Raw genomic sequence first — 26246 nt, forward strand, 5'->3', positions numbered from 1 at the left:
TTGGATTTGTGTCCCTGCCTAAATCTCATGTCTAATTCTTTTTTTTTTTTTTTTTTTTTGAGATGGAGTCTCGCTCTGTCATCCAAGCTGGAGTGCAATGGGGCAATCACAGCTCACTGCAACCTCTGCCTCCCTGGTTCAAGCAGTTCTCTTGCCTCAGCCTCCCAAGCAGCTGGGACTACAGGCACGTGCCGCCATGCCTGGCTAAGTTTTGTATTTTTAGTGGAGACGCAGTTTCACCGCGTTGGCCAGGCTGGTCTTGATCACTTGACCTCAAGTTATCCACCCGCCTCGGGCCCTCCAGAGTGCTGGAATTACAGGCGTGAGCCACTGCGGCCTAATTCTAATACCCAATGTTGGAGGACGGGCCTGGTGGGAAGTGATTGGATCATGGGAGCAGACTTCCCCTTTGCTAGTGAGGAAGTTCTCTCGAGATCTGGTTGGTTAAAAGTGTGTAGCACCTCCCCCTTCTCTCTCTTCCTCCTGCTCCAGCCATGTAATGCATGCTTGATTCCTCTTCACTTTCCACCATGATTTTAAGTTTCCTAGGCCTCCCCAGCCATGCCTCCTGTACAGCCTGCAGAACCATGAGCCAGTTAAACCTCTTTTCTCTATAAATTACGCAGTCTCCAGTAACAGTGCAAGAACGGACTAATACAATGTATTTATTTGAAGTGCTTCTGAAGACAAACTGCCTCTAAACTTCACTATCTGGGGCACAAACATCAGCAAGCCGGAGAATGCCCTTGGCCTGCTGCAGCTCCCTTGACATCGTCTTGCATTACTTCCTCCGGTGGCCTCACTTCAGAGACTATCCCTGATCCATGAAAAGCAGAAGGCAAATGAAAATGTATACATAAATCCACGACTCATTTCAGCCAGCCAGGCATCTCTTTCCCTTTTATCATTACACAAGTAAAGCATGAATTCATGCTGATTGTAAAAAAATGCAGCAAGGCAGAAATACATGGGGCAAAAAGTGAAAGCCCCTTCATCACACCTTCTTTCTGTCTCCTTCCCCTCCCAGACATCTCTCAGAGTATTTATAGATTCAACAGATGGAAGACCTCCCGCCCCAGCTTGGCTCCACCCCACCCCTGCACTCCTAGGAAGACCTCTCCTCCTTACTCCCCAAGAGCACAGATTTTATGCTGGAGAATTTCTAGAGTGGAAAAGGAGGCCCAGTTTTACAAACTAAAGGGGTCCCATAGATACCTCAGGAAGAGAGGGAAACCCAAGCACGAGTCTGTAGAGGGGGAGGGGGCAGCCTAGCGGCAGGCGGCCGACGGGCAAGCAGAGAGGCTGCAGGCAGTCAGCTTTGGGGACAGTGAGGAGGCTGTGAGTTGCTCAGACAGAGGCGGGGGCACACAGAGGCCTCCCTCCCAGGGAACAGCTCCAGCTTTAGGACCTATCTTTTGCAGCTCAGGAGCCGTTCTGAGTTAGCAAGGACGTGGACTCTTCTAAGCCTTCCTTTGTTTCTTTGTGTAACTGCCTTTGTCTGGGGAGCCCCGGGGGCTGCAGCGGTCAGGAGGAAGCAGGCCCAGCCTCAGCCAAGCCTGCATGGCAGAGGGGCAGCCCCACTCTCCGGAAACAGGGAGGGCCCAGCGCAGAGCAGCGTTCCCCAGCAGAGCACAGTGAGATGGGCCTGGGCCAGCCTTTGGGGTGGGAAGAAGCTGCCCTTAAAAAGGGGTTACAGGCCGGGCGTGGTGGCCCACACCTGTAATCACAGCACTTTGGGAGGCTGAGGCAGGCGGATCACTGAGGTCAGGAGTTAGAGACCAGCCTGGCCAACATGGTGAAACCCCCGTCTCTACGAAAAATACAAAAATTAGTCGGGAGTCGTGTCAGGAACCTGTAATCCCAGCTACTCGGGAGGCTGAGGCAGGAGGCCCGCTTGAACCCCAGAAGCAGAGGTTGCAGGGAGCCGAGATTGCACCACTGGACTCCAGCCTGGGCAACGGACTGAGACTCTGTCAAAAAAAAAAAAAAAATGGTGGGAGGGTTACATGTATATGGGGCGGGGTGTATTATGAAAGTTGCTGGTACCAAAACGGAGTCACCCAGGTCAAACTCTAAACTCCAGCAAAATGGAGTTGGCGGGAGGCCATGAGGAGGCCCTCACGCCCACATGCTCGCCACGGGACCCATCTCTAGGCGTTCCTGCACGTAGACCCGCATCAGGACTTGTTGCAAGGACTTCTGGAGGCTGCGGTATTCCAGATCCGCCACCAGCACAGGATAGTGACCTGGCAACGGCCGCCTCCACCAGCAAACAGACGCCAGCTCCTGCAGTGAGCTTCTGTGACCTGCCAGCCTTGTTTCAAAGCAGCGTGCATGGACTTCTCTTTGTCTTTTAAACGTTATGAGCCATCACAGCACACGCTTCCACGGATTGCAATCCCTTGCATAGTCCCAAATGAGCTCATTTGTTTCCGAGTCTGTCTCTCTTGAGTTTCCTCTTTAGGTTGATGGTATGATTTCATTTATTTTTTTTAAACCAGGTATACACACAGATATATAATTTTTAAAAACTGTAAATGGAATCCTGTTATTTTTCTGTGACTTGCTTTTTCCCTTAATAGACTACAGCATTTCACATTGCTAGATGTAGAGCCATCTTGGATTTTTTTTAAAGGAAAGCTGCCTATCTTTTACAATTAGAAGGCTCAGCTGGGCGCGGTGGCTCACGCCTGTAATCCCAGCACTTTGGGAGGCCCAGGCGGGTGGGTCACTTGAGGCTAGGAATTGGAGACCAGCCTGGCTAACATGGTGAAACCCCATCTCTGCTAAAAATACAAAAATTAGTTGGGCGTGGTGGTGCACACCTGTAATCCCAGCTACTCGGGAGGCTAAGGCAGGAGAATCGCTTGAACCCGGGAGGTGGATGTTGCAGTGAGCCAGGATTGTTCCACTACATTCCAGCCTGGGCAGCAGAGTGAGACCCTGTCTAAAAAAAAAAGAAGGCTGATGGCGGGCTGGGCGCGGTGGCTCACGCCTGTAATCCCAACACTTTGGGAGGCCAAGGCCAGCACTTCACATGAAGTCAGAGTTTGAGACCAGCCTGGCCAACATGGTGAAATCCTGTCTCTACTAAAAATACAAAAATTAGCCAGGCGTGGTGGCATTTCCCAGCTACTGGGGAGGCTGAGGCAGGAGAATCATTTGAACCTGGGGGGTGGAGATTGCAGTGAGCCAAGATCTCGCCACTGCACCCCAGCCTGGGTGACAGAGTGAGCCTCATCTCAAAAAAAATAAATAAATAAAATAAGAGAAAGAAAAAAAGGCTCTTGGTGGTGCTCCTTTGTTTTCTGTGGCTGATTTAGGATTAAGAAGCAGTCTGTGTAAAGGATGGGGAGAGGGCTAGGGAGAGTGAGGCCTTGGATGAGGCCACTTGCCCAGACATGCGGTGACCTGGTGGAGCCTGCCTCTAAAACCCCCTTTGCTACTAACCAGCCCATGTCCTGGGGGAGCAACCTGCATGTCCTCAGCCCCTACATCTCTGCAAAGGAGAGATTAGGGAAAGTTGAGTGGAGATCCCCAAATTCCATCATTTTGAAAAATGCTTTTGTTTCATTTTAGTTTTCCATAGCACAAGCCTATTAAACTTTCAAAGAAGTGTTAATGATGTTAAATGGCCTTCCTCTTCCCTTTTATGTCATTTGCTTTCTTTTTTGAAGGAATCAAAGACAAACTTCAAATGCTGAGAATGTCATCTTCATCCAGTTTAATGCTTTTATATGTGTTGCCAAGAAAGAAATTCCCAGAAGCAAAAATGTCAAAATAATCTTTGTGAAAGACAAAACACGAAAAAAAAAAAAAAAACCCAAAAGCCTATTTCAGATGTCAATGGTCAGCAATATTTTTGAAAAATAATTATCACCTTTGAAAATTATGTTTCTTAAAATTAATTTCCCTAAGATCACAGTTGGGCTTTCCTTTCACAGAACTTTCAAACAACTTCTGATGTTAAAATAACTGGCAATTTGCTTTTCTTAGGGTGGCATTGAATTTCCTTAGTAGTTAGTTAGCTTTTATAAGTTAATAAAGTGTGACAACGCCATGAATGTCGGAGCAGGGTCAAAGGCAGGAAGCCCAGCAGATGTGTCTTTCGTGGTCCCGGCTCTGTTTTCCTGGCCACACAAGTGCCTTGGCTTGCCTCATGGATGGGAGACCCTGTGAGCCAGAGACTGAGTCAAGATTTGAATCTTTCTAAAGTTAGCACAGAGGGGATTTCACAAAGTGTAATTTTCTTGGAAAAAGGGCTGATGTCATTTTTAAATTGTGTGAAATTAAATCATGCTAACTTAAAGCTATTAGAACCTTAAATTATTCTGAGCCTTGAGAGGAATGTGGCTATGAGGCCTAAGTTACGTGCCATGCAGCTGCAACTTCTGCATTTTTTCCCTGTAAGTAATTAGGAAGACCAGGCAGCACCAGAGTAAGGGCCCCTCAGACCATTACCCCTCCTCCCAGAGAAATCATCTTCCTTGGAATGTAGCAATCTGTAATCAATCAAATTGCTGTAATATATGCTCTGGTCTTGTATAAAAAATGTTATAATCCTGCTAAAACTTCTCTGTCTCTGCCTATATAAGGGAGACATTAACTTCTCCACTTTATTTATTTATTTGTTTTAGATACAGGGTCTTGCTCTGTCACACAGGCTGGAGTGCAGTGGTGCCATCATAACTCACTATAACCTTGAACATGTGGGCTCAAGTGATCCTCCTGGTTCAGCCCCCTGAGTACCTGCTGAGACCACAGGCACATGCCACCATGCCCGGCTAAATTTTTTTGCTTTTTTTAGTAATGGGGTTTCACTATGTTGCCCAGGCTGGTCTCAAACTCTTCGCCTCGAGTGATGCTCCTGCCTTGGCCTCCCAAAGCCTTGGGATTACAGACATGAGCCACCATGCCCAGCCAACGTCTCTACTTTAAAATGCTGACCCTATTCATCTGGAGTCTGCATTTGCTGGGTGGCTATCCTCAAGCTTTGCACCAGAGTAAACTCTACACTTTAATCCTGTTTTCTGAATTTCATTATTTAAGATTGACTATTGTAAAACTGAATTTCAAATTCTCCCCACCATAGGGTGATAGAGCTATCCGGGGGAATGGCTCCTCCGCGGGAAAGGGAAAGCCTGAGAATTCTAGAGCAGGATTTCCCAGTCCTGAAGAGGGGGCTCCTGGTGAGTCCCGGGATGATTTCAAAGCAGTGACTTTGGCAATCAGGTTTATTGGAGCAGGGTTTTATTTACCCCAACTGAGGGGTAAAGAGGGTACACTTTGATAGAGAATAGAATGGTCATTGTTTCTATTCCAATTTTTTAAAGGCAAAGTCTCACTCTCTCCCCTAGGCTGGAGTGCAGTGGCACAATCATAGCTCACTGCAGCCCCAAACTCCTGGCATTAAGCAATCCTCCCACCTCAGCCTCCCTAGTGGCTGAGACTATAGGTGTACGCTGCTATGCCTGGCTAATTAAAACCTTTTTTTTTTTTTTTTTTTTTTTTTAGAGACAGGGTTTTGCTATGTTGCCCAGGCTGGCCTCAAACTCCTGGCCTCAACTGGTCCTCCCACATTAGCCTCCCAAAGCACTGGGTTTACAGGCATGAGCCATTGCTCCTAGCCCCAACTGTTAAAAATAATGCAGCAATTACGTTAAAAAAAATTTCCCAGCACTTTAGGAGGCCGAGGCGGGAGAATCACAAGGTCAGGAGTTCGAGACTAGCCTGCCCAACATAGTGAAACCCTGTCTCTACTAAAAAATACAAAAAAAAAAAAATTAGGCAGCCATGGTGGCGGGCCCCCATAATCCCAGCTACTCGGGAGGCTGAGGCAGGAGAATTGCTTGAACCCACGAGGCGGAGGTTGCAGTGTGCCAAGATCATGCTATTGCACTCCAGCCTGGGCAACAGTGCGACTAGACTCCATCTAAAAAAACAAAAAATTTCAGCCTTAAAACAGAAAGTTTGAGAGCCACCAAATGCTTATCCAATAATTAGATCAGATGAAGCAGCTCAAATATTAGTTGCTCCTATTAGTGGGCTTATTTGGTGGGTGGACTATTACATAGTTCGTCATTGTTTTACCCTTAATTTTATAAGGTTTAATTTATATAAAACTACTGCTCCCAGCCTGGGGAACATGGTGAAACCCCATCTCTACAAAAAATAGAGAAATTAGCTGGGCATGGTGGTGCACACCTGTAGTCCCAGCTACTTGGGAGGCTGAGGCAGAGGATCATCTGAGCCCAGGGAGGTGGAGGCTGCAATGAGTCATGATCACACCATTGCACTCCAGGCTGGGTGACAGAGTAAGACCCTGTCTCAAAATAAACAAAAAACAATAGCAAAACCCTACTGCTCAAAGTGGGAAGCAGAGTGAAAAGGCAACCCACCAAATAGGAAAATATATTTTCAAGTCATGTATCTGCTATAGGATGAACATCTAGAATATATAAAGAACTCCTACAACTCAATGACAAAAACAAAAGCCCCAAACAACCCAATTTAAAAATGGTCAAAGGACTTGAATAGATCTTTCTCCAAAGAAGATATACAAATGGCCAATAAACGCCAGGCACGGTGGCTCACACTTATAATTCCAGCACTTTGGGAGGCTGAGGTGGGTGGATTACTTGAGGTCAGGGGTTCAAGACAAACCTGGCCAAAATGATGAAACCCCATCTCTACTAGAAACACAAAAATTAGCTGGGAGTGGTGGTGGACACCTGTAATCCCAGCTACTCGGGAGGCTGAGGCACGAGAATGGCTGGAACCCAGGAGGTGGAGGTTGCAGTGAGCCAAGATCATGCCGGTATACTTTAGCCTGGGCAACAGAGCGAGACTCTCAAAAACAAAACAAAACCAAAAAACAAATGGCCAATAAGCACAGGACTCATCAGTAGGGAAATGCAAAGCGAAACCAAATTAGATACTGCTCCACACTCATTAGGATGACTATCCTTTTTAAAAAATACAGAAAATAACAAGTGTCGGTGAGGATGTGGAGAGTTGGAACCCTTGTGCACTGTTGGTGGAAATGTAAAGTGGTGCAGCCACTATGGGAGACAAGATGTTGGTTGCTCAAAAAAGTCAAACAGTCAGGACACAGTGGCTCACACCTGTAATCCCAGGACTTTGGGAGGCCGAGGCAGGCAGATCACCTGAGGTCAGGAGTTTGAGACCAGCCTGGCCAACAAGGCAAAACCCCATCTGTACTAAAAATACAAAATTAGCCGGGCATGGTGGTGCATGCCTGTAGACCCAGCTACTCAGAAGGCTGAGGCAGGAGAATCACCTGAACTGGGAGGCAGAGGTTGCAGTGAGCCAAGATCGCTCCATTGCACTCCAGCCTGGGTGACAAGAGTGAAATTCCGTCTCAAAAAAGAAAGTCAAACATAGAATTACCATATGATCCAGCAGTTCCACTTCTGGGTATATACCCAGAAGAATTTAAAGCAGAAACTCAAACAGATATTTATGCACCAATGTTCACAGCAGCATTATTCACAATAGCCAAAAGGTGGAAATAACCCAAACGTTCATTGATGAATGGATAAAAAGTAGTATGTACATATCATGAAATAGTCTTTAAAAGGAATGAAATTCTGACATGTTACAACATAAATGAAACTTGAATTATGCTAGGTGAAATAAGCCAGATACAAAAAAAAAATTGTATGATTCCACTTACATTGGATACCTACAGTAGTCAAATTTGTAGACACAGAAAGTAGAGGCGTGGTCATGGGAGTAAGGCAGGGGCAGTGGAAGTTATTCAATGGGTGCAGAGTTTCAGCTGGGGAAGATAAAAAAGTTCTGGCAATGTTTGGTGGTGATGGTAGCACAACAATGTGAATGTACTTAATGCCACTATCTGTATGCTTAAAAATGGCTAAAATGGCAAATTTTATGTTACATATATTTGACCACAATTTTTAAAAAGTAGGGAAGCATAAGGAATGCTTTGTTCAATCACAAACAATTTAACAAGGAGCACAAAAATGATAATTTTTCAAGTTCCTATCAAGATATTTTCCACTAGATCTATACCATATAGTTATCTGGTCACAATTCTTACATAGCATATCAAACTATCTCTGGTTCTTCAAACATCGATGTTAAAAGAGAAAATACTACATAGTAAAAAAAAAGAATTCAGTTTGGCTTTTTACTTACAAAGAAAAGAAGATCTGTACTCACAATGTATGATTTCTGAACGAATGACAACCAATAGCACCAATAGCAGTTTGAGATCTTCTCTAGCGCCTCATTTAGAAACAAAACTGAAAAATTACAAAAATAAGCCAACCAGGTTTTTTAAAACCAAAAATTGCAAGCATTTGAAATAGCTGCTTTGGTCTATTTTTGATGCCATCATGCAAATACATTTCCATCTAAATTTTCTCTCATTTAAACAAATTTTTATCAACACGATATATGTAAATTACTTTAAAAAAGAGTACAGCTTAAAGTCAGCTGTTGAGCAATGAAAAAAATAAAAAGTAAAAAAATCAGAGTATAGCAGGGTTTGTGATGAAAAGTCCTTCCCACCCTAGGCCTACCCTCATAGGTGATCATTTTTCTATACTTTGTTCTCTTGATCATTACCTTCAGGATTCTAAATATTATATTTCCATACCACTATTTTTAGATTAGATGGATAACATCTAACAAGTCCCTGCTCTAAAAGATGAGGATTTAACCCATACTATTGCCTTTCTCCTCTCAATTTTTATTGTTATTTTACTTATGTCTTTTTCTTTTTTTTAACCTTTGTAACTTGAAATGAAACACTTAAGCTTCTATTTCATGATCCATTAACTTTATACAACATTCCTTGCCTCTCCAGGATATAAGATTCTTCTGCAACTATCACCTCTCAACTTAGGTTCCAGTATTAAGTCTTCTGTGAATTGTGTATTGGTTGACTTTTTAAAGTTGGAAACCATTAAGTAGCATGCACATTATTATAATATGTAGGTATTATTAATCACAGAGCTTTTAAAAAATATGCTAAGATTCTATTTCCTCCTCTACATGGTCAATGTCAGCACTCCAGTGTCAACTGAAAGAAGTTCTAGAATCATGGGCAAAAAATATCCTCTTCTAAAACACTATCAATTGCTCAAAATGTTACAATTACATTTTAGCATGTTTCATGTTTGAATCAAGACTATCCTGTACAATCTTCTGTTTTTCTTGGCATTTCTAAGTGCCTTTTGCTTTTTTTTTTTTTGGTCGTTGTTTGTTTTGTTTTTGTTTTTGAGATGGAGATGGAGTCTCACTCTGGTACCTAGGATGGAGTACAGTGGCATGATCTCGGCTAACTACAGACTTTGCCTCCCGGGTTCAAGTAATTCTCCTGCCTCAGCCTCCCGAGTAGCTGAGACTACGGGCATGCACCACCACACCTGAGTATTTTTGTATTTTTAGTAAAGATGGGAGGAGGGGGTCTCACCATGTTGGTCATGCTGGTCTCCAAACTCCTGACCTCAAGTGATCCACTGGCCTCAGCTTCCCAAAGTGCTGGGATTACAGGCGTGAGCCTCCACACTTAGCCTCTAAGTGCCTTTCTTTTATCTAATCTGAAAAAGAAGCATGTTTTCTTCTTAATAGGCTTCTAGGTCAGTTTAAATCTTTGTTGTATCCCATATCTTCCTTTCTCTTGGCTGTCCACATATTTCACTAAAATATATATCCTCAAAATCTTCCTAAAAAGGAATGTGTGGGAGCTATACTTTCTAAGTTCTTGGATGTGTACAAATATCCTAATTTTGCTTTCTCATTCAATTGATAGGTTGGCCATATATGGCATTTTAAATTGAAAATAATTTCAAATTGATATGTTAGAAAACCCTGACTTATCACTTTTTCCTACAAAATCAGTTGTCTGTTTGTCTACCGTAACATTTTCCTTTTTGCAGTTTATTTTCCTGTAAATCTGGGGGTCCTTAATTGCTCATATTTACTGTCTAGCCAACTACTATGCCTCAGGGCTATCCTTCATTAAGGGTTGCTATGTTGGTAGCAGAGACATTTTGGTGGTCAAGTTGTTTTTCCATTGATAAGGTTCTCGACAGAAAAGATTATCTTATATCTAGTGTACTAGTAGCTTTGCAATCAGGGACCTTACCCCTGACTTTTTGCCACTGCATGTCACAACATTCTGTAGCTAGTAAAGTAATAAACTCATTAATGCATCAAAAGTCCCAGAAACTGCTAAGATAACTAAAACAGCATTTCATGAGGATGTAAATTTCATTCAATAATAAGATAAATGGCCGGGTGTGGTGGCTCACATCCATAATCCCAGCACTTTTGGAGGCCGAGGCAGGCAGATCACCTGAGGTCAGGAGTTCAAGACCAGCCTGACCAACATGGCAAAACCCCGTCTCTACTAAAAATACAAAAATTAGCCAGGGGTGGTGGCATGCACCTGTAGTCCCAGCTACTCGGGAGGCTGAGGCAGGAGAATCGTTTGAATCCGGGAGGCGGAGGTTGCAGTGAGCCAAGATTGCACCACTGCACTCCAGCCTGGGCGACTCTGTCTCAAAAAAAAAAAAAAAGTAATAATAATAATGAGATAAATATAATAGCTGAGAAGCCTGCTATTTCAAAATGACAAATGAATTATTGTTTTCAAGATACAGGTTTTAAAGGGACAAATGAGAAAATGTATATTAAGCAGCTTTGTAAAAATAAACAGGAAAGCAGTATAAAATGACAGAAAAACTTTATATTGGCATTGTATCTTTTATCTTTTGTATCTAGATCAACTTCTGGATAAGCAAATTTGTCTGTATACTTGATATTTATTAAAGTATAGATTTTTAAATATTAGCCTATTAAATATTTCATGATTTTAGATATTTCCAATGTCAAACTTTCAAAAGTACATGTTTAACTCCTAATCATTCTTCAATTGTTTGCATATCTTTTTTTGTTTCTAATGTTGTTTACAAATGAACAAATTCTTTAGTTAGAAATGCTAGTTTAAGCCAGACATGGTGGCATGTGCCTTATAGCCTTAGCTACTCAGGAGGCTGAGGCAGGAGGATTGCTTGAGCTCAGGAGGTTGAGGCTGAAGTAAGCTGTTGATTGAGCCATTGCACTTCAGCCTGTGTGACAGAGTGAGACCCTATGTCTCCCCCCCCCAAAAAAAGAAAAGAAAAAAGAAGAAGAAAGAAAGAGAGAGAGGGAAAGAAGGAAAGAAATGCTAGTTTAGGTGAGAGATTCAATTATATATTATAATTAGACAAGAATCAACAAAGTAATGACTACTTAATTTGTTCTTAATTAAGCTTTTTTTCATTCTTAGTCTTCCTAGAGCATGACTATTCAAATCAGGCTACACTAATCAGTCTAATCAGACTAATTAAAATATCTTATTCTAAAGGATCAAAACATAACAAACACAGCTAGATAACATCACATTGTTATGTTTTTCTTGCCTAATTAATTTTAACCAAAGAACATGGCATATATCAGTTGTTAAATTTTAAAAGTCAAATTTGGGCTTATAATAATGGGTTTATGAAATATAAAATAACTGAAATTATAAAATAGCTATTAAAATGTTTTTTGTGTCATTATACTTAATTTCTCTCTTATACAGGCATACCTCATTTTATTGTTTTGCTTTATTACCCTTCACAGGTACTGCATTTTTTACAAATTGGAGGTTTGTGGCAACCCTGCATAAATCAAATCTATCAGCACCATTTTTCCAACAACATATGCTCACTTCTCATCTCTGTGTCAGCATTTTTTAGCAATATTTTAAAATTAAGGTATGTACATTTTTTAGACATGATGTTATCGCACTTAGTAGACTACAGTGTAGTGTAAACATAACATTTAAAAGGTTTTTTAGGTTAACTTTATTTTTTCAATTGAATAATAATTGTACATATTTATGGGATACATAGTGATGTGTTGATACATATAATGGTAGTGCTCAGATTAGGGTAATTAGAAGATCCATCACCTCAAACATTTATCATTTTTTTTATGTTGGGAACCTTCAATATCCTCCTTCTAGCTGTTTGAAACTATGTATTATTTGTAACTACAGTCATACTACAGTGGTATGGAACACTAAAACTCATTCCTCCTATCTCGCTGTAATTTTGTATACTTCAACAAATCTCTCTTTATCCCCCTTTCCCCATACCATTCTCAGCCTCTAGTATCCTCTGTTCTATTTTTCACTTCTATGAAATAAAAAAAAATTTTTTTTGATAGAGACAGGATTCTTGCTATGATACCCAGGCTGATCTTGAACTCCTGGACTCAAAGGATCCTCTTGCCTCAGGGTCCCAAAGTGCTGGTATTACAGGCATGAGCCACTGTGCCCAATCAAGATCAATTTTTTCTAGCTCCCACATATGAGTGAGAGCATGTGGTGTTTAACCTTCTGTTCCTGGCTTATTTCACTTAACGTAATGTCCTCCAGTTCCATCCACGTTGCCATAAATGACAGGATTTCACGCTTTTTTATGGCTGAATAGCATTCCATTGTGTAAATACACCACATTTTCTTTATGCATTCCTCTGTTGTTGGACACCTAGTTTGATTCCACATCCAGGTTATTATGATTACTGCGGCAATAAACACAGGTGCACAGATGTCTCTTTGATACACTGACTTCCTTTCCTTTGGGTAAATGGGTAGCAGTGGGATTGGTGGGTATGGGTAATTCTATTTGTAGTTTTCTGAGGAAGTTCCATACTGTTCTCCATAGTGGCTGCACTAATAACTGGGGAATCTGTTATTATTAATTGCACTAATAACTGGGGAAGATGGGAGTCTTTTTACCTCTCTGGCAAATTTTCTCTATGCTTGGAATTATTTCAAAATGAATCATTAAAAATAATTTTAAAAGGAGAACATGGCAGGAGAAAGTCAGAGACAGTGAGTATAGAAAACGGAGTTTTGCTATAATGAGGAGAGTTGAGAAGAGTTTAATCAGTCTCAGCCTTCAATCTGTTTCCGCTGACACCACGTGCATCCAAGAGGAGCTCCCCCAATAAAACTCAGCCCCAAACAGATCTGCGAGCTAATGAAACCACTGTGTTTTGGGGTAGGTTGTTAGTAGCAATAGTAACTGGAGCAGAGCTCTCTGGGTTTTCTTTTATGAATCTTATACAAGCAGACCTCATTTTATTTTGCTTCACTTTGCTTTGAACAAACCTTCAACTTTTGTTGTTTATCTGTGCTTCACAGATATCGCCATCTTTTGCAAATTGAAGGTTTGAGGAAACCCTGCATGGAGGAAGTGTATCGGCGCCATTTTTCCAACAGCATGTGCTCACTTTGTGTCTCTTTTCACATTCCTCTAAAGAGGGAAACAGCACAGGACTGGGCAGTGCAATGCTTCCATAGTGCACCTCATTGCATGGACCTTCCCCTGAGGCTGGTGGGCAAGCCAGCGTCAAGCAACCCACTCTGTGATCAGCCCATCCCCCATGGGAGTCTTGTCCCTTGGTGGCAAGTGTTTCCATAGTGCTATAGAATGCATAGTTGTCCCCTTGAAATCTCATGTTGAAATTTGATCCCCCAAGTTGGAGGTGAGGCCTGGTAGGAGCCGTTTGGAATCCAGGGGCAGATCCCTCATGAATGGCTTGGTGCCATTCTCTGAAAAGTGAGTTCTCACTCTTAGTTCCAGAGAGAACTGACTGTGAAAGAGCCCGGCACCTCCCTCCCTCTCTTTTGCCTTTCTCTCTCCTGCTCCGCTTCACTTTCTGCCATGAGTGGAAGCTTTCTGGGGCCCTCACCAGAAGCAGATGCCAGCATAACGCTTCTTGGACAGCCTGCACAACTGTAAGCCAAATAAACCTATTTTCTATATAAATTACCCAGCCTCAGGTGATTATTTTATTGCAATGCAAAATGGACTAAGATACATAGCCTCTAGCTGTCCAAGCCATGCTTTTCTTATCTAAACATGCAAAGAAACGAGTAGCTCCCTGCAGTCATAACCACTCATTATAAACCTCCAAAACCGCAGCCCTCACTGGTGACTTTTCAGCCACTGCACACCCAAAGGTCATGTTCTCTCATAGCACAAAGGCATCCCTGGTACTCCCAAAGTTAAAGAGACCAGAGAACTCACTTGTAAGAAACAACAAATCTTTCTGAGTTCCTCTTCAAAGGGTTTAGCCTGTTAACTTCCTTATCCTTTGTTCTCAAACTCAACTTCTTGTCTTCCTTGCCCCTACTTACCATAAACAGCCTTCCCCTTCACATCAGCTCTAATCAATAACTCACATCTGTTCCCTTGGTTACCTGTACCCATTGTTCCCCCACAACTGCACATCTCACACGATCCACCTCTGTACTTCACGTCCCCCTCCCCTGCTATATTTAGGAAAATATGCACAAGTAGCCAATCAGGTCAGCTCAGATTGTGCGGTCCGACCCCAGCCCACGTGGGAGTGGCACAGGGATAGGGACTGCGTTAAGGATAAAAATCTCCCAGTGTCCTGTGTTCTGTGTGCACTTGTGATCTTGACTGACGTGAGCGACACCCTTCTGCAGAGGTAAATTGCCTTGCTGAAAGGATTAAACTTTTGCCTGAGTGCTGGCTTTTCTTTGCAGCACCAAGCATTTATTCCTGGAGTATTTTATATCCAACATCACTACAAAAGAGAACAGAGCTCTAGACCCAAAAGAAACCTCCCCTTGACTCTTGGGACCCCATATGGAAGGCAGAAGACCCCCAAAAGGGGGTGTGTGACACCTTTTTCTATGTTCTTAAGGGGTCTCAGGGTTGCTAGAAGTCTCGTCTAGATTCTTCATGTGGTCTTGAAGACAGCAAATGAAGGAGGAGCAGGAGTGGAAGGAAATTAAAAACTAAGTCTTAGAGGAGCCAAACTGGGGCAATTTCAAACTTTCCAAAAGGCAAAAATCATACCAACAAGAAATGCACCACACAGAGGGACCAAACATACAAATTTTTTTAAAAGAGGGGATGCTCAGTCAACTGAAAACAAATTCTCAGATACAGGATGCAAAAAGAGAAGAAAGCCGGGTGTGGTGGCTCACACCTGTAATCCCAACACTTTGGAAGGCTGAGGCAGATGTACCACTGCTTGAGCCTGGGAGTTTGAGACCAGCCTGAGCAACATAATGAGACTTCGTCTTTACAAAAAGTTTTAAAAATTAGCTGGGTGTGGTGGTATGCACCTGTAGTGCCAAATACAATGGGAGGCTGAGGTGGGAGGATTTCCCGAGCCCAGAGGTCAGGGCTGCAGAGAACCACGATAGTGACATTCTACTCCAGCCTGGGCAACAGAGTAAGACTATGTCTCAAAAAAATAAGAAATAAAAAAAATCAGCTTTCCCCCCCCCACACAAAACACAACCATAATAGCAGCTTTTAATTAAGCTGAGTTCTGACCACAGAGTTCATTAATTAATTAATTTTTTAAATTTCTTGTTTTTTTTTTTTTTTTTTTTTTTTGAGACGGAGTCTCGCTCTGTCGCCCAGGCTGGAGTGCAGTGGCGCAATCTCGGCTCACTGCAAGCTCCGCCTCCCGGGTTCACGCCATTCTCCTGCCTCAGCCTCTCTGAGTAGCTGGGACTACAGGCGCCCGCCACCATGCCCGGCTAATTTTTTTTGTATTTTTTTAGTAGAGACGGGGTTTCACCGTGGTCTCGATCTCCTGACCTCGTGATCCGCCCGCCTCGGCCTCCCAAAGTGCTGGGATTACAAGCATGAGCCACCGCGCCCGGCCTAAATTTCTTGTTTTAAAGACAGGGTCTTGCTCTGTTGCCCAGGCTGGAGTGCAGTGGCATAATCACAGCTCACTGCAGCCCCAAACTCCTGGGCTCAAGCAGTCCTCCCTCCTTGGCCTCCTAGAGTGCTGGGATTATAGGTGACAGCCACCGTGCCTGGCTTCCTCTTCAAGTTCTTTTACTTTTGCTTCTGCTGCTAGCTGGGCTTCCGTTCTGTTCACGTTCTGTTCACGGAAGAGGCCGCCCCCCTGCAGGGCTGTTTGCCCCTTTCTGCTCTCCCTTGCTGCAGTGGGGTAGGAGGTTCTCGGCTAAAGGTCATTCTAAGCCTGCCAGCATTTGGGGAGCATTCCTGTACTTACACCATGGTCCACAAGCATCTAAAACATGAGCCGCACCATTCCACACAGATGTGGCACCACCCTGGGGTCTCCCCCAAGGATGCTTCGGTGGCTTTACTCATTTCTTGGTCTCAGTTCCTGGCTAGTTCACCAAATGTTCTGCAGTAAGCCAGGCTGTGCAAACCTACTCCCAAAGACTGAGGGAGCTGAAAGGCCAAAGAAAGAGGCTGACAATTCTAGTTTCTCAGAAAGAAACATAGGGACTTACAAACAGAATCCATGTCTCAGGCAGCTGCAATATGGTGGAACCCTGCAACAGCCTTCCAGGAAAAAATTTTGTATATATATATACACAATATATACATATATACAAATTTATATATATATATATATACTATATATATATATACAAATTTATATATATATACTATATATATATACAAATTTATATATATATACTATATATATACAAATTTATATATATATATATACACACACAAATATGTATATACTATATATAAATATATAAATGGGCCGAGCGCAGTGGCTCACGCTTGTAATCCCAGCACTTTGGGAGGCCGAGGCGGGCGGATCACGAGGTCAGGAGATCGAGACCACGGTGAAACCCCGTCTCTACTAAAAATACAAAAAATTAGCTGGGCGTGGTGGCGGGCGCCTATAGTCCCAGCTACTCGGAGAGGCTGAGGCAGGAGAATGGCGTGAACCTGGGAGGCGGAGCTTGCAGTGAGCCGAGATTGCGCCACTGCACTCCAGCCTGGGCGACAGAGCGAGACTCCGTCTCAAAAAAATAAATAAATAAATATATATATATATGTATATTTATATATACGTATATATAATATGGCAAATAAAAGCCAATTCAATCTTTAAACTAAGTTATTGTAATTTGTCTTCTGACAGCTCTAAAGTGGAAACAATACAGTATATTATATATATTATATATTTTTTATATTTTTTAAATAGATATTTTATATATATTTAATACATATTTTAAATATCTATTTTAAGATACAGTCTCGCTCTATCTCCCAGGCTGGAGTGCAGTGACATGATCATGCCTCACTGAAGTCTTGGTTTCCCGGGCTCAAGTGATCCTCCCACCTCAGCCTCCCAGGTTGTTATTAATTGATAACAGGTATGAGCCACTGGCACAAGTTTTTTCGGTAAAACGTGTAGTTAGTCACACCTCAGACTTTTTGTGAAACCTATGACCACTGGAAAGGTCCAATAAACATCTCTATAAGGGGTTATCTATGCCTGAGACAGATTCTCACTCTGTAGCCCAGGCTAGAGTACAGTGGTGCGATCGTAGCTCACAGCTCACTGTAACCTTGAATTCCTGGCTTAAGCAATCCTCTCACCCCAGCCTTCCAAGTAGCTAAGACTACTCTTAGGATCTTTCCCAAGAGGAATAAAAACAGATGTTCACAAAAAGATTTGTACAAGAATGTTCTGTCAGGAGACAATTCTCTATAGGTCTCTGGTGTTTTACACATCTTGTGAGCAGAAGTCCTGGCTGCCTTTTTCTGAGGTATCTGTATGTTTGCACAGAGAACAGCCTTGGAAGACAACAATAATGTTGCCCTCCAGGGCAATTATAAAAGATTAGGAATTATTACGCTTAGGGTTCCTCTCTTAATATGCATGCATAACTGTATGCAGATGTCACTTGGCTCTCTCCATGTTACCCTGTGGAAACTGGAGCTTAGAGGGAACTCTCACAAATTCCGATAACTGTGGCCACTGCTATTGCTGTGCGCAAGAAAACTGTCACTCACTCAGGAGTCTTGTGTTATCTGCCAGCATCCATGAAATTGCAGCAGGCTGATTTGTAATCTTGCAAATAGGATAACATTCAGACTCTGCATAGTTCTTGACATGTTTGTAGCAGCTTCTTTCCTAATTGTCCTGTTAAACAAGGTTTATGGGAGGCCATTGTTTTGGACTAGCCTCCTGCACTAGGCCCCAGGAAACTAGATCAAACCAGAATGAAGTCACTTGTACTAACTGCCACATAATCAAACTGAACATTGATATGGGCGAGTTTTCCTAAAAATCAGGAGATTCCAGTCAACTTGAGTCAGTATAATACGGAATTTACCTCTGTTTAGTACTACAAGGAAAGTAACTGAAAAGACCCACCTGCTTTTTTTCTTTGCTTCTGCCTTCTTTAGCCCTTTCCTGCCTATAAAGCCAGTGCCTCCACTCAGCTCATTGAAACACTCATTCCACTTTATAGAATGAGGTACTGCCTGATTCCAGGATGGCAAATAAAAGCTAATTCAATCTTTAAACTAAGTTATTGTTATTTTGTCTTCTGACAGCCCTAAAGTGGAAACAACACAAATGTCCATCAACTGGAGAAGAGATCAAATGAGTTGTGCCATACTTAAATGATGTAATACCACTCAGCCATAAAAAGAAATGAACTATGGAGACCAACCTGGGCAACATGGTGAAACCTTGTTTCTAAAAATAAACAAAAATTAGCCAGGCATGGTGGCGCATGCCTGTAGTCCCAGTTACTCAGGGGGCTGAGGTTGGAGGATCACCTGAGCCTGGGGAGGTCGAGGCTGCAGTAAGCCGTGATCACGCCACAGCACTCCATCCTGGGTGGCATAGTGAAAGCCTGTCTCAAAAACAAACAAACAAAGGAATGAACTGGCCAGACACAGTGGCACACACCTGTAATCTCAGTGCTTTGGGAGGCTGAGGAGGGAGGATGGCTTGAGGTCAGAGTTTGAGACAAGCCTGGGCAACAAGTGAGACCCCGTCTCAACAACAACAAAAAATTATTTTAATTAGTTGGGCATGGTGGTATGCAACTATAGTCCCAGCTACTCAGGATGCTGAAGCAGGAGGATCACTTGAGCCCAGAAGATTGAGGCTGCAGTGAGCTGTGATTGTGCCACTGCCCTCCAGCCTGGATGACAGAGCAAGATCTTATCCTAAAAAAAAAAAAAAAATTAAGTTAAAAATTTTTAAAATAATAAATAAAACGAAAACAGATTTGAACTGCTGAAACACACAACATGAATGAATCTCAAAAACAGGCTGACCAAAAGAAGGCTTACATAAAACAGTGCTGTGTGATTGCACTTACGTGAAGTTCTAGAATAGGCACAACTAATCTATGGTAATGAAAATTAGGACAGTAGTTATTTCTTCGTATGGGCAAAGCTGGGGACTGATTAGGAAACGGCACAAAGGAACCTTCTTGGGTAATGAAATGTTTTCTAGATAGGGGTTGGGTGGAGTTTTGCATTTTTAAAGACTCATAGAATGGTACAGTTAATATCTGTCTATGTCACTATATATGAATTTTACCTTGAAATAAAAACAACACTATAAAAATACGATGATCTAGATAAGTATTTGCAAGCTGAAGTGTTTAGGGATATAGTGTACTCAGGTCTGCAACTTTCTTTCTTTTATTTTTTATATTTTTAGAGATGGGATCTTGCTTTGTTGCCCAGGCCGGAGTGCAGTGGCATGACCATGGTTCACTACAGTTTTGAACTCCTGGGTTCAAGTGATCCTCCCACCTCAGCCTCTCGAGTACCTGGGACTCCAGGCACATGCCACCTTGTCTTTTTTTTTTTTTTTTTGGTAGAGATAGTCTCACTATGTTGCCCAGGTGCTGATAACTGCTGACTTCAAGGGATTCTCCCACCTCAGCCTTATGAGTAGCTGGGATTACAGGTGTGAGCCAGTTTTGCAACTTACTTTGAAAGGCATTTAAAAATAAGAAAAATTGGGAGGCTGAGGAGTATAGATCACCTGAGGTCAGGAGTTTGAGACCAGCCTGGCCAACATGGTGAAACCCCGTTTCTACTAAAAAATACAAAAATTAGCCAGGCGTGGTGGCAGGCACCTTAATCCCAGCTACTCAGGAGGCTGAGGCAGGAGAATCGCTTAAACACTGGAGGCAGAGATTGCAGTGAGCCAAGATCGTGCCACTGCACTCCAGCCTGGGTGATGAGAGTGAGACTCTGGGCCGGGCGCGGTGGCTCACGCCTGTAATCCCAGCACTTTGGGAGGCCGAGGCAGGCAGATCACAAGGTCAGGAGATCGAGACCACCCTGGCTAACACGGTGAAACCCTGTCTCTACTAAAAATACAAAAAATTAGCCGGGCGTGGTGGCGGGCGCCTGTAGTCCTAGCTACTCGGGGGGCTGAGGCAGGAGAATGGCGTGAACCCAGGAGGCGGAGCTTGCAGTGAGCCGAGATAACGCCACTGCACTCCAGCCTGGGCGACAGAGCGAGACTCCATCTCAAAAAATAAATAAATAAATAAATAAAATAAAATAATAATAATAATAATAATAAATAAAATAAGATGAATTGATGGATGGATGGGTACATGGATAGAGAATGGAGAGAAAGGTGATGAAACAAATAGAACAGCATATTGACAATTGTAGAATTTAATGATTGGGTATATCACTGTGCAACTCTTTCAACTTTTCTATATATGTGATAATTTTCATAATAAAATATTGGAGAAAAAGGCATATAAAAATTCTAATGGGGTTAGAGAGATTGTACTGTGAAAGGAGTTTGTTAATGAAAATAAGGTTGGGAAATAGCCCTCAAAGCTGTTTGTCAGTCTTTTCAATTATTATCAATAAGCTATAAATTCAGAGATGTCTGCCAGACAAGAAAGAGACAGAGAAGGGAGAGAAACGAAAGAGGATGGCAAGATTTCCAGCTTGGTATAAAAGGAATATTTCAAGTGTGTCCATTTGCTACATAAAACTTTACTAATAAAAAAGAAAGTATCTTTTAAAATTATCATGGACAAGTTTATAAGTAACATGATTCATACAAATCATCCCCTAACACCACCAAAATTCTGATAAATCAATGAAAATTTTATTACATTATGAACATGTATTATATATTATTGTGCAAGGCTAGATACTTCAATTTATGACACTATTGTATTACATTTTTTGCATGTTGTATGTATTTTTTAATTTATAAAAATCATTTTGGCTATATCTATAATGTTTTTAATGATGAAATAAATTATTATATTATTTCCTTGGGGAAAAATATAATTTACTTTATATCACAGTTCTCAGCAACAGTTTTGGGAAAATAAATTACTACTTATATTTGAAATACAGAATTATGTTAGGATAAGTGTCTTACTATTTATATCCTATATGAAGAAGTTGGATTGGATGATCATAGATCTTTTTAGCCCAATATTCTATTCTTTATTCTGTTTCCTTAGCAGAAAATAAAAATCACAGCTGATTTTTTTCCTTCCAAACAGAAACCATCATTGTTTTCTTCCCCCACATTGCATCACTTTCATAAATAGTTCAAACAATACAGAGACAGAACATGTTCTCATACATATTCCATCCAGATAACGAACACTTTGCTGTTTGCTGTATGTCATAAATATGATTCATGCCAAAAATTAAAAATCTGTCTTTTAAAAACTATATACAGTATTCTACTGCAATATATATATTTTAATTGACTTACTCAAGCCCTTGTTGATGGAGCTTTCATTATTAAAAATAACAATAGTCTAAATATTCTTGTGCATGCCACACTTGTCCTATTATAACCTTAGACCATGTTTTTGGATCACAGTCTATGTATATTTAAAATTTTGTTAGATATCCTAAATTTCTCTCTAGGGAGCCTACACCAATTTACAGTTCCACCAACCATGTTAGGTTTTAGTTACTGCTTCAGCTTCTAGAACCCTGCAGCTTACTTCACAACTTAAACTATTTAACAAAGGAACTCTGAGATATTCACTAGCAGGACATTTCTCATCCTTTATTTACCAGATATTGCCATTTAAATCAAAGACTTCAAAAATATTGAAGGATATTTCAATTGATCATGTTTTCTTGTAATTAGACTCACGCATAAACTTCCTAAGGAGTGGTAACCCACTCTAGTTTTAAAAGCGTATCATTTTAAAAGCTTGCAACAGCCACTATAAGGAAATCCTTTTGATGGCAAACTTCAAAGCCCTGTTTTGGTTAAGGCTCTTTTCTTTGTGTTTCAACTTCAGGAAAAAGACGAAATACCTGATTGCTTTACTTGAAAACTAAAAATTTAGTCATTAAAGGCACGTCTCCACAAGCATAGCTGAATCCAACAGGACTGAAACACTGCATTCCTTAAATAAAGACTGATATCTCTTCTCCTGTTTGGAAAGCTCTGTGCTAGGTATGAATGGAAAAGAAGGAGAAAATGGAAAGGGAGAGAGGGGCAGCGACCTAATATCTGTTAGAAAAAATTACTAAATAAAACTATTAAGTGCTTTGGAAAGATTGGGAGCTAAAGTGAATGTTTTTGGCTGAGTCACAAATAGCATATCTACCTGTTGCAGCCAGAGCCAGAACCACAGATAGAGCAGTGAATCAGAATGTCTATGCTCCATTAAACAACCCTCTGCAAATTATACTGTCATAGACCTTGTTCAATCCAGCCAGGCCATAGACCTTAGAGAGGTTTAAAAACTTACTCAATGTCACCTGTAACCAGTAAATGGCAAATTCCAGACCTAACCCAAAGTCTATTTGATTGTGAGACTCCACTTCATTGCCTTGGTCCATATTATTTCACGTAAGTGCCCGAACAACCTCAAAAAGTAGTTAGCATTAACACCATTTTTGCAAATGACCTAACAAAGGTTAAAAAAATATGATCGGCCAGGAGTGGTGGCTCATACCTGTAATCCCATCACTTTGGGAGGCCAAGGTGGGTGGATCACCTGAGGTTGGGGGTTTGAGACCAGCCTGATCAACATGGAGAAACCCCGTCTCTACTAAAAACACAAAATTTGCCAGGCATGGTGGTGCATGCCTGTAATCCCAGCTACTCAGGAGGCTGAGGCAGGAGAATCGCTTCAACCTGGGAGGCAGGTTGTGGTGAGCCAAGATTGTGCCATTGCCCTCCAGCCTGGGCAACAAGAGCGAAACTCTGTCTCAAAAAAAAAAAAAAAAAATGATCAGCTGGGCGCAGTGGCTCATGCCCGTAATCCCAGCACTTTGGGAGGCGAAGGCAGGCGGATCACCTGAGGTCAGGAGTTTGAGACCAACCTGGCCAACATGGCGAAACCCCATCTCTACTAAAAATACAAAGATTAGCTGGGTGTGGTGTTACACGCCTGTAATCCCAGCTACTCCTGATGCTGAGGCAGGAGAATCACTTGAACCTGGGAGGCAGAATTTGCAGTGAGACGAGACCGCACCATTGAACTCCAACCTGGGTGACAGGGCGAGACTTCATCTCAAAAAAAAAAAAAAGATCATAAAGCATAGATCAGCAAAGTATGGCTCATGGGCCAAATTCAGTCTTTCACTTGTTTTTCTAAATAAAGTTATTTTGGAACACAGCCATATTCATTTGCTTACATACAGTCTATGGTTGCTTTTTCACTATAAACAGCAGAGTTGAGTAGTGCAACAGAGACCATATGGACTGCAAAACCTAAAGTGCTTAGTATCCGGCCCTTTAAGAAAAAGTTTGCTGACCCTGACATAAAGCAGGAATTAGAGCCAACATTCAAACTCAGTTCTGTCAAATACCAAAAATTCTGTGCCATATTATCTGGTCTAAGTATGCCTGCTCACTGTGTATACAGATTTTTGCAAAGTGTTTCACAGTATTTTTCATATCCTTGTGGATAAGTTAAAGTAATGTGGCCTGGATGAGTACAGTTACTTGCTAATTCAGTGTCTATGAGTAGAGGTTCTCCCAGCATCATCCTGTGACTGCCTGGCCAAATCACATCTGGGTTATATATATGATATTTTGGTGAATCATCTTGGAGTTGAGGAGAGGTTTCTTTAATGAGTGATAGAAAACTTGAAGGGAATTCTTTGTTGATTGTCCATCAAAAGCTAGCCAAGCTCAACCCTTCCATGAAAGCAATACAACTTAAGATGTCTTGTTATAGACTGAAACAGGGAAAGCTTGAATAGGATTCTCTGTGGTAAAGAATTTGCCAACTTCCACCTAAAGGCAATAGTCTCTAATCCCTCCTAGAAGCCAACCCTCTGTTCTCATGCTGTTGTGAAGAAATAACCAAGACTGAGTAATTTATGAAGGAAAGAGGTTTAATTGCCTCACAGTTCAGAATGGCTGGGAAAGTCTCAGGAATCTTACAATCATGGCAGAAGGGGAAGCCAACATGTCCTTCTTCACAAGGTGGCAGGAGAGAGAAGTGGTGAGCAAAGAGGAAAAAGCCCCTCATAAAACCATCAGATCTTGTGAGAACTCACTCAGTATCATGAGAACAGCATGGGGGTAACCACCCTCATGATTCTATTACCTCTCACCAGGTCCCTCCCATGACATGTGGGAATTATGGGAACTACAATTCAAGATGAGATTTGGGTGATGACACAGCCAAACCATATCACCAACAAAATGACAATGAAGCATTATATAAAATAAAAACCACAAGCCCACAAGGACAAAGAGACTGGGAGAGAGGAGACAAAAATAATGACATTTGGAAGCTACAAAGCAGATTGATATGCTAACCACCTTGGCCAACCCAGCCACAAAGCAAGTCAATTTACTGGGAAATTCCCCCAGAAAGCTCCGAAATTAGAAACAGTAGGCAAAAGATTCAGGAGCTAAAACCAGGAGGATTGGGTGAAAGTCTTTTAAAGAAATAATCAGCCCCCACGTTTTATCCCTATTCCATGTGTTCATCCACATATCTCCACTCCAGGCCTCCTTATCTCCAATGTTCCAGGCTTTTTCTTTCCAGGTCCCTGAGCAGACAGCCAGGCAATTGGCTTGGGCATGGGAAATGGGCAGGAAATTATGACTTTATGGGGGATGACTTTCTCTGGACTCTTAATGGTTCATTTTTGCTTCCTTTTTTGGGTATAGATATCAAGTAGCAGCTCGTTAGCTGCCTGCTTATTTTTCCCTAAGGGATAGCATTTACTGTTAACCACCTTTATAATTCCCTGTTGGCTGAGCCCTGTGGCTGTCCCTTTGACCTTACTGGTCACTATGTTAAATGAAGCCTCTTGGCCTCTGGATGTTAAGTGCTGCTGCCTAACCTATATTATTATGTCAAGGTCCCATTTTCCCTATGAATTTGACAAGTCCAGCTCTGTGCCTGTCTCTCCTACCATCATTCCTGACTTGCAAAGGAGGAGATCACTGAACATCTTAGTAATGCTGGTGCCCCTCTAGCAAGCACATGTCTAATGGCCTTGGTGGATGGCACATCCTGGGGCCCTCCTGGGGAACATGGCCCTCTGGGGCATCTTCTGGCCTCACATATTATACCCATTCCAACATGGCCTCACGTGTTATACTCATTCCAACTTCCCTCAACCTCTTCATTCTTTCCTCTACCATCTCCCAGGGAAACTCAGACATTTCTGCTTCACTGAGTGTTAGTCATTGCTTTTCCTAGGCTTCTAAATCATTGCTTTTCCTAGCCTTTCTAGGCTTTTGAACTAAAAAAGTTTGCCCTATTCTTTGGGATTTTTGCCATGTTAAATCTTATGTCTTGAGAAAATGTCCCAGAATAATGAATTCTTGCTTATCCAGTCTTTCATTCTGACCCCTTGAACAGGAACGCTCAAAATCCAATTCCGGTAGTACTCCCTTGATTCCTAATAGTACATGCTAGCCAGTTCCAGCAACTCCTTTAGTAGCATCTCTTTCCCCCACTATCAGGCCCAGCATGTCCCTGCCAGGCTATGCTGGGATTCAATTCTAGTTATTGGCTTGGAACTCAGGACAGCTAGTGGGGGTAGCTCCTGAGAGATACCCCTCTTATATTGTCAGGGAGAGGCCAATGCAGTGATTTCCATCATGGAAGAACCATCAGCTCTTACTAGGGAAGGTTGGCACCTTTGAAAGTGTGGGGGGTGGGTACAGTGTCAACATCTTTAAAGGTGAACATCCAGTTGTCTCCATTCCATATTTCAGAGTCCCAGGTTTTCTCAACCAGGACTCTGCCCTTAGCATAACAGACCTGCTATTGGCTGAGACTTCAAACACCCTGGAGCTCATCTGTATCTGCTCTCTATTGCAGGAGATAAGGGCCTCCTTGTGTACTCCCAAAAAGGCCTTATGACTCTTGGCCATTAGCTGTTTATTAATGATGCTCAGTTCCTAATTATCCA

At 42.1% G+C, this 26246-nt stretch overlaps 1 protein-coding gene and 1 long non-coding RNA gene across 2 annotated transcripts in view; one reads left to right on the forward strand and one right to left on the reverse strand.

Moving 5' to 3' along the window:
- The window catches only part of TWSG1 (twisted gastrulation BMP signaling modulator 1), a 115864-nt gene extending 102005 nt beyond the window's left edge, over nucleotides 1-13859 (forward strand). Inside the window, exons 6-7 of the mRNA XM_055238417.2 lie at nucleotides 11662-11795; nucleotides 13232-13859. Of these exons, the coding sequence (XP_055094392.1) occupies nucleotides 11662-11777 (116 nt within the window). The 3' untranslated portion in view covers nucleotides 11778-11795; nucleotides 13232-13859. The remainder of the gene's footprint in view (nucleotides 1-11661; nucleotides 11796-13231) is intronic.
- LOC134736889 (uncharacterized) lies at nucleotides 538-8298 on the reverse strand. Its single transcript, XR_010121325.1, has 3 exons — nucleotides 8206-8298; nucleotides 7697-7801; nucleotides 538-817 (listed from the first exon to the last, which is right to left on the reverse strand). It is a non-coding gene; the product is annotated as an uncharacterized lncRNA (long non-coding RNA).
- Nucleotides 13860-26246: the final 12387 nt, after the last annotated feature.

The sequence above is a fragment of the Symphalangus syndactylus genome, chromosome 1 (genome assembly GCF_028878055.3).
Source record: "Symphalangus syndactylus isolate Jambi chromosome 1, NHGRI_mSymSyn1-v2.1_pri, whole genome shotgun sequence".
NCBI lineage: Eukaryota > Metazoa > Chordata > Mammalia > Primates > Hylobatidae > Symphalangus > Symphalangus syndactylus.